The sequence below is a fragment of the Leptonychotes weddellii genome, chromosome 2, assembly GCF_054177405.1.
Source record: "Leptonychotes weddellii isolate Sample4059 chromosome 2, ASM5417740v2, whole genome shotgun sequence".
In the NCBI taxonomy this organism is placed as follows: Eukaryota; Metazoa; Chordata; class Mammalia; order Carnivora; family Phocidae; genus Leptonychotes; species Leptonychotes weddellii.
In genome coordinates this window covers 142,206,488-142,215,500 of record NC_138370.1, presented here as the reverse complement: position 1 = coordinate 142,215,500, position 9,013 = coordinate 142,206,488, and the positions used below count along the sequence as shown (strand labels likewise).

At 41.6% G+C, this 9,013-nt stretch overlaps 2 protein-coding genes across 3 annotated transcripts in view; both read right to left on the bottom strand.

Annotated features, from left to right (window-relative positions):
* The window catches only part of LOC102750068 (tyrosine-protein kinase TXK), a 57,001-nt gene extending 55,327 nt beyond the window's left edge, over positions 1-1,674 (bottom strand). For both annotated transcript variants that reach the window (XM_081812409.1, XM_081812412.1), the window contains exon 1: positions 1,514-1,674. In XM_081812409.1, the coding sequence (XP_081668535.1) occupies positions 1,514-1,601 (88 nt within the window). In that variant the 5' untranslated portion in view covers positions 1,602-1,674. The remainder of the gene's footprint in view (positions 1-1,513) is intronic.
* A 2,205-nt stretch (positions 1,675-3,879) lies between these two features.
* Positions 3,880-9,013, bottom strand: part of TEC (tec protein tyrosine kinase) — a 113,610-nt gene continuing 108,476 nt past the window's right edge. The window contains exons 10-13 of the mRNA XM_081813162.1: positions 8,876-8,940; positions 5,954-6,072; positions 5,712-5,869; positions 3,880-4,540 (exon numbers count right to left, since the gene is read on the bottom strand). Coding sequence (XP_081669288.1) covers positions 4,457-4,540; positions 5,712-5,869; positions 5,954-6,072; positions 8,876-8,940 — 426 coding nt within the window. The 3' untranslated portion in view covers positions 3,880-4,456. The remainder of the gene's footprint in view (positions 4,541-5,711; positions 5,870-5,953; positions 6,073-8,875; positions 8,941-9,013) is intronic.

The following is a 9,013-nucleotide window of genomic DNA, read 5'->3' as shown; positions in this document are numbered from 1 at the left end:
TGTTGAATCACAGATCTGTACCTCTGAAACAAATAATGCAATATATGTTAAGAAAAAAAAAAAAGAAGATAGCAGGAGGGCAAGAATGAAGGGGGGAAATCAGAGGGGGAGATGAACCATGAGAGACGATGGACTCTGGAAAACAAACTGAGGGTTCTAGAGGGGAGGGGGGTGAGAGGATGGGTTAGCCTGGTGATGGGTATTAAAGAGGGCACGTTCTGCATGGAGCACTGGGTGTTATACACAATGAATCATGGAACACTATATCAAAAACCAATGATGTATGGTGATTAACATAACAATAAAATTTTTTAAAAAAAAATTATGCACACACATGCACACACAAAAATAGTCCCGCCAAGAGGTCGTCTCTTATTTAATCCCTCGGGCAACCTAATCCTGTCTCAACCCTCACCATTATTTATTTTCTATATAATCAAATCTTGTTAAAATTTACAGCCTTTTCTCTAGTTCTGACCTCAGGAGAAATGAAGAACAGATGCTCACACAGCTTTTAATAAAAAGGTTATTAAGTCACTGCTCATCTTCGTTCTACCGTCGGGGGCGGTGGGGACAGAAATTGTTGCTTCGTAGCTCTTTCCGCTTGGCCCTGGTTCACCTGTATTTCTGATAACAGGCAGCCCCATTCTGTCGATGAGTGGATCAAGACTGTAAGTTATATTCAGGTCAGTACAACTGAAATAGCCTGGTTTATCTTTTACAAATTCTACCAACAAGCGTTGGGTCCTGTGAGGTGATGTGGCTTAAACAGATGACATTTAAAAATTGCCACCCGTTTTTCCTATCGCCACTTAAGAATCAGAAATGTAAAAACTTTGTTAGCTGGTCTTTGATTACTTTAATCTGATATGACTGGGCTTTGTTAAAACTAGGTTCTATAGTCATTCAGAATTAAAATCAAAGACAGTATTTTCCTTTCTTATTTTTTAATATTTTGTGCATAAGGTCCTCATAGAGTTAAATTAATAAGCATTTTCAAAATTGCGCATGAAACTGAACAGTCTTCCAAAGCAACTCCAAAATTAAGATCATGAAGGACGTGTCATTTCTAGCTACTGTTTATGCTATCTTGTTGAGAGGTGGGCAGAAACAGGGTACCATTTTACAGATAAGGACCCGACATAAGAAGTTGCCAAAGGTGACCCACCAAGGCTGCAGCAAATCCAGAAGCTAAAACTTGGTCTCCCAGCCTTCAGCTCTGAGCTCTTTACACTTAATATCGCCCTAAAAACAAACACTTTTCAAACTGCATTTCCATACACACATATAGATTTAAGGACACTATTTTGTTTCCTTTGCATTCTCCATGCTGAGCATTTACTAAAATTACATCACTACAGTGGTCATTTGAATAACACACAAAACCCTGTCACAACACCTGGGGAAATTATCCTCAAAGTTTCACAAGCCTTATGCCTGCCTCTGCCAGTCAAGAGTAAGTAACAGGCCCAGAACAAGCCCTGAAGATAAAGGACGAAGCCGTCTTACTTACAGGTGGAAAGAATCATGGCTGTGCTTCTGCAGGGAGCAGACCAAACAGCCTTCAGTTCTTCAGCGCCGCTCCAGTCACAAAAACACATCTTTTAACTGAAATCATAGCTCGCCCAAGATGTTTCTCACGAGCAGAGTTAACCCCACCTATTTTCCTGTTCTAAAAACCTCAGAGAAGTGTGTGAATGACAACCCAATGGCCTATATAAGAAAGCTCAGTAATCTCCATCCAGATCTCTGAGGGTAGCTGCTATTGGTTCCTCATTCCCAACTGTGTGGGTGACTCCAGCAAACAACATTTTCAAAAAAAAAATCACAGAATTTTCGTGCAAGCGACATTAAAAATCATCAAATCCGAAACTGCCCTCTCTGGACAAAGAAGGAAACAGATGCGCAGATAGGACAAGGGACACAGTGGAAGAAACAGAATTAGATTCTAGGTATTGGAGTATAAATCTACAATGTTCTGTCCTCCCACTCAGTACTGACACTTCAAGGACCATATTACAAAACTTCGTTTTTTTGTGGGGATGGAAGCCAATTCAATAATACACCTAAAAGGTGACTGAGCCATGGCTCAGAAATATAAAAACAACATCAATAAAAAATGTATTTAGGAGTTTCACTTCATTCCCTTGGAAAATATAACCAAAAAATTAAAACTAAAAGGAACAATTCTAATGAGCACATAGCATTTTCACATTGCCCTTCCTATTTCCTGCTTTATAGATTAAGATCTCTTTAAGCATTCTGGGTGGATTCTTTTATTTTTACTTCACTTTTTGCCTTCGTTACGCTTTATACAAAACCTTTTGTTAAGTTTTGGTGAAAAATTTAAAGATTTTTGAAGAAGATGTTCCCAAATGTTGTCAGGTATTATCCATCTTGTTTTCCACATCAATAGTATACGTAAGGATTACTACAAGGACTATACTTTGTCCTCACTTTTCTTCAATACCATCCAGCTCCTCTAGGTGAAAAGGGAAGTATGGGACTGGACAGGGAGGTGTGGGAGGAGTCAAGGTGAAGAAGAAAGGAAGGAGAAAGATATAACTGACAGTACTCAGACTCAAGTATAACGAGTATGACCAACTCCTTGAATGGACTACAATTCAGTTAAAAGGTGCATATGTTTTCGTGATGGCGGTACGGTTAAACAGGAAGATGAGGAGGAAGGTGGCAAACAGACTGTGACAAGACTTAAGATAATTTTTTTTCCATTATAAGGAGGATAAGGAAGGATAGAAGATAGCTTTCAGTGGATGGACAGACCAGAAGGAAGAGATGGTTCTCCAGGGTCCTAGGGAGGCACCACTCAGAGCAGCCAGCAACAGCTCTGTGTTCCCACAACACCAAAGCAGCTGAAACTCCTACAGAAAGGCCCCGTGTGTTGTGTGTGCCTCAACTTTCTACCCCCATAATACCAAGAAACATGTGTGGGCCATACAGGGCCTCTGCTATTGATAACAGAGACTGTTTCCTTTCCCTGGGCTCATGAGGAGAAATAAAGGTTCCAACTCAGCTGATGTCTTTGTCAGAGATTGTAATGGTCAGAAACCCACTCAAACAAACCTGATCACAGGGTCTACCGTGAGGCTCTTCTAGACAATCTCACTGATCCAGGAACCCAAGTCCAACCAGATCTCCTGAAAACCATCTGGGAGACAGCTCTATATACCATGTGCTCCATTTTTCCTGGTCTCTCCGCCAGAATTTGAGCTTGCTCCCGGGTCTTGCTTGCGGTAGGGGCAGGCTTTGTTGTGAACATCACCCCATGATTCTGCCCCAGAGCCCAGCACCTCCACTTACAGCACCTATGTCCTGGGGCAGATTCTCAGGATGTAGAAAGTCATTGATTGCCTCTAGTTCAATTTTTTTTTTAAGATTTTTATTTATTTATTTATTTGAGAGAGAGAGATAGCATGAGCCAGGGTGGGGGGGAGAAGCAGATGGACAGGGAGAGGCAGACTCCCTGCTGAGCAGGGAGCCCAATGTGGGACTCGATCCCAGGACCCTGGGATCATGACCTGAGCCAAAGACAGACGCTTAACGACTGAGCCCCCCAGGTGCCCCACCCCAGTTCAATTTTTACCTAACTCCAATTAGTTATGGATACCATGGGCACGGTCACTCAGCCCAAACGTGGGCCTGATTGGGGGCTTAAATTAGACAGGAATCCCCAAACATGTCTGCCTAAGTGGGGAGGAGGCATTAATGGTAGATAGGTCCAGACTTTTTTTCTCTTCAGTAAGGAATATTTGATCCCCAGGGGTAGAGAAATTGACAGCTGCAAGGCACAGTCCCTAGTCCTAAGAAAGTAAGTTCATACGTTACAGAATTAAAATTTTTAATTAAAAGACAACTCAGTTTCTTATAAATATATATCTTTATATATTATATATATTTACAATATATACAGCATACAAATAATGGCAGTCTTGAAAACGGATGTTTTCAAAACAAAAGAGGGGTACTTATCCAAGATGGGTTCCTGATTCATCCAGAACCCACATTTTAGACAATGCCTCAGGCCCAGATTTCCGTAGAAGTCAAAGGAAAGAGAAAGGTTGCTGGAACAAGGCTCTAAATCCCTTTCCTTTCCCAAATATCCTGACCTTCCACTGACACTAGCCAACACGGCCCCACGTACACCCCTAAGATGGGAAAACCTTGGGGTCTGGGCATCATACATGGTGGGTGCTCAAGTACTTGTGGGATGGATAAAAGTGAGTGTTTTTAATCATCATCTCTCAGGCAGCATTTCCATAACTTGAAAAATCCAGTCCCAGAGCTAGGACTGGTCTAGAAGCAAATGCTTTAGGTTTTTCCACTTTATAAGTAAAACAGTCTACATGTCCAAGTGCTAAATAAATTAAAAGTTAGCCACAAAGTGCCATTTCTTCCTCATGCTTTGGAATCTGGACTCCACGGATCACACCACCACTTATCTTCCAGAAGTTTCTTCACACTCAACTAGTTCATCTATTGTGCGCAGCAAATCTTCAAAGGAAGGCCTTCCCTCTGGTTTCTACAATTAAAAATCAAAGAGAAGCTGTGGGTTCCAGAATCCATCCCCCAAAATAATTTTTCACGTCCAAACTCACATAACATAGCACACAAGTGCAAGGTACTCATTGTTTTGGGACTAGAACACTCAGGTGTCTCCAAATGGGTCTACCCTAGCCTACACATACTGTTGCTAGACATACCTTTCCGTGACATTCCTTTTGTGTCTCCATTTAAGAATCTAACACAGCTCCCTATTGCCTGCAAAATCAAGTCCTCCTAATTTGCAGTGCCCTCTATAACCTGCCTTTCCCCATCCTCTTGCTACCCAATTTCATTCCCCACAAAAACCCTCACCTGGGCTCTCTGCTCCATGAGACCAATCTCCACCCTCCTGTACACATACCACACTCATTACCACCACCTTACCTCTGCTCATGCTGTCCTCTCCCACCCCCAGCAACACTTCTTGCCCAAGCCTTTCCCATCCCAATCAGTGTTCTTTGGAGACATTATAGCAAGTGACCAAGAGCATGGTTCTGCTTCTCTGTAGCAACGTGGTCTTGGGCAAGTGTCAGTTTCAGGAGCCCTGATCTTCTCGTCCACAAAGCGGTTATATAAAAATCTCTGCACCTCTAAAGGTTATTTTGAGAACTCTATCTAAAGCACTTAGTACAGTGCCTAGCACACAATACACATGAACTATTATTATCTTCCAAAAATCATTTTGTTGTCTAATCTCTTCTACAAGGTGACATTTTAATACACCGGGAAGGAAAACTTCCAAAGACTGACTCAAGAGATCTGGGGGAAGTTGAGGTTTGGTGAAAGAAACCCCCTCTGGTGAAAGAGTAATATTTCAACAATACAAGCAGTCCAGTGAAAGAAGAGCTACTTCTCTGGACTTAATCCTGGAGTCCCGAACTCAGGCAACTGTGACAGGATTTCCCCTTAGGAGTGGGATGGCCACCTGAATTTATGATCTTAATTATTATCATTTTCTGCTGCTTCACCGTCTTCTTCCCATTATTCAGAACTGACTTGAGAAGGTTGGCTTTCTACCCAGAGTCTGAAATCGTATAAAACACGCACAAACTCACTAGGCTATAGAGACTATACACTGTTAATCTACCAAGCCCAGATCCCTGAATGTTTCAGAGATTCAGAATGAAAGCACAAAAAACTTCTTTTACCTCCTGCCAACAACTCAGCATCACCTCGTATACATATTTGGACGCCAACTTTGGCCGGCAGAGTCGGTGGCCCCGGGTAACCATGGTTACCACTTCATAGTTGGTGTTTTTCTCAAAGGGCATTTTGCCTTCAGTGAATACTTCCCACATTAAAACACCTAGAAAAGGATAAAGGATTACGAAAAGGATGCATCCACTTCCGCTTCAGAGTAGAGCTGGGGAAAAATGGACCATGTTCTTACCAAATGACCAGACATCTGATTTGCTACTAAAGCGGCTGTAATTAAACACCTCGGGAGGGCACCACTTCACTGGAAATTTTGCACCAGAAGAACTTGTGTATTGATCATCCAGAACATACCTAAAGTAAGACACACCACAGGTTCACGCTTCTGAGTTACGATCTACACATTGCACATGTTCTTTAAATTTTTTTTTTCCTCTTAGAATCAAAAACACAGTTGACTGAAGTCCAACAAGCATCCGGTTGAAGTTAAACGTTTGCCTCCGTGGCCACGCCTGGTGCTTTCCATCTTCCTCTCAGCTTCACTTACGTGCTTAAGATGGATGCATTGTAACATTAGTAGCTGCACTTTCATTTTTCTGTGTGTTTTTCTTTTTTATAAGGCAATAGAGGCAGGACACAATAAAAGAGTTAACTAAGTTTTTTTCTGGTAAGCAATTTTGTTCTTTAAACAAAATTTAACCCAAAGGCCCCACATGTAAAACATCTAAAGCAGAGCTGCTGTAAAGGAAGTGGTGCAGAGCGTCTGGAGACACACATGCTTTTGGCCCCCACGACTCCACAGAGTACAATTTAAACCTACAGCAAATGAAAAAAGCAAATTGCAAAATGACATATGTAAATGGTGGAGTATAGATTTATATACCATGACATCCCTCACTCACACACACATACACACACACACTCAAAACAATACTCTGTAATTTTTGCTATGCAAGCATACTTACATCCTTCTGGAAGGACACACATAACCTGATAACTTTGGCTACCTCTGGGGAGGACCCTGGATCAGGGTGGCAGATGTGGAGACGTGAGCCCTTCCTGTAATGTGTTCAGTATGGATTTACAAGAGGACTGTGTTTACATAGTATATGCACATATAAAGCTAATCTCTAAAAGCCCCGTGAAAAAACATTCAAATAATTGCACAAACTTCCCCTGCTCCATGGTAACAATGCCACCATGAGTGGGATCCACATGCCTGCCCATTGGGGGCGTTTGAGTTTCGTGTCCAATGAGTGTTTTAGAGGGGCTGATGCAAAAGCACAGATTTTCTGAAAGCCAAACATATAAAAATGCAACATGTGAAACTGGAGGACTGCCTGTCAGAGGAAAATCTTCATAAAAAGCACAAAGAACACTGGGTCAGTACTCCCCTGACAGGCAGCAGTCCTGCTCTCACGACGAGCTAACCTTGGCCTGTGTGACCTTGTGCTGGGGTAATCCAAGCTTGTCGCAGATTTCAAGCTTTCATACCTGCTGTTTCTTCCACCTGGGATATTTTGTCCTCAGATCGCCACCTCATTGGCTACTTCTGTCTTGTTGGTCTCTATTCAAATATCCCAGTCTCAAAGAGGTCTTCCAGAGCACCAGATCAGATGTAGCTACCGTCACCCTGCCCTGTGCCATCACTCAGCGCCCACCCACCCCACCAGCCCCACGTGACCTCTATCTTGAGGGGAGCACATTTTTTCTGTAAAGGGCCAGATGATGAATATTTTCTATTTTTCAGGCCAGTCTCTGTCACCACTAACCAACTCTGCCTTCATCATGTGAAAGCAGCCACAGACAACACATAATGAGTGAGGCTGTGTCCAGTAACACTTTACTTATGGACACCAACATTTGAATTTCAGATATTTTTCACATGTCCTAAAATTCTTTTAATTTTTGCCAACCATTTAAAAATTGGAAAACCAGGGGCACCTGAGTGGCTCAGTCAGTTCAACTGCCTTCGGCTCAGGTCATGATCCCAGGGTCCTGAGATCGAGCCCCGCATCGCATCGGGCTCCCTGCTCAGCAGGGAGTCTGCCTCTCCCTCCCCACTCCCCCTGCTTGTGTTCCCTCTCTCGCTCTGTCTCTCTCTGTCAAATAAATAAACAAAATCTTAAAAATTGGAAAACCATTGTTGGCTCACAAGCTGAATAAAAAGAAGTGTTGGGTCACATTTGGGCCAGAGGCCTTTGTGTGCTGACCCCCACTCGGTCACATTACTGGGTTTTCCTCTCTTCATGATTCTCTCAGGTCTTATGTCTCTCTCTCCTCCTGAATATAAGAGGCATATGGCAGGGGCTCATATGCCTTATTCTCTGCTATGGTTCAGCCTAACACCCTGGTACACAGTAGGTACCTAATGTTTTCAAGGATGCATGTATGGATGAGTGAACGGACAGAGAGGAGGGAAAGGAAAAACAATACTTTTTAAAAGTCTTTTCTAACACTCTATTAAAATTACAAAAATTAAGAGAATAAAAACACAACAGACTATTCTAAGGTATTCTAAGGTATTCTAAGAACTTTACCCCTAAACACATTTCTGTGAAAACGGAAGACTCTAGAAATCTAACCCACTGCCAGGGAGAAAGTAGAATATTTAGCAGGCTATACTCCCACCTAGTGGAGAGAATGAGTAACATCACAATGTATACTTTTTTAATGAATTTATTTATCTCAGAACAGCTAACAAGATTTCCTTTCTATTTCATCACTGCAGATTATTCCCATGCTTATCGGCTCTACAAGCTAATGTGACCATCACCTGACACCACATAATAAAGCATGAAACAGTCATAATTTCCCAACAATTTTTCACCTGAGAAAAAGCCCACAGTAACAGTAAAACGGATACATTCAGCAAAGAAATTTTTCAAAATATAATCTAACTTATTTTATTGCCTTACATCAAAAACACACTAAGAAGCAGAAAAATCAATTCATCTTCCTATGAAAATGATAGATACTACAAATATTTTGCTAATAGAACAAAAGATGTAGTTTAAAAAACAGCTCTTCGATAGGCTTCAGAAAAAGAAGTCGACACAGTCAAACTGCAAAAAAAGTCAGGCTTTCTATACCTTCAGAGTTACATATTAATTTAATCCAAAATTGATAGAAAATGTTCACATAGACTCAGCCTTACCTGGCCATTCCAAAATCTGATACTTTCACAACTCCCGCTTCATTTACTAGACAATTTCTGGCAGCCTGGAAAACAACATTTCAATGGTATATTAGTTACAAAGTTCTACAAAGTAGAAAAATATAAATTCTGTTTATA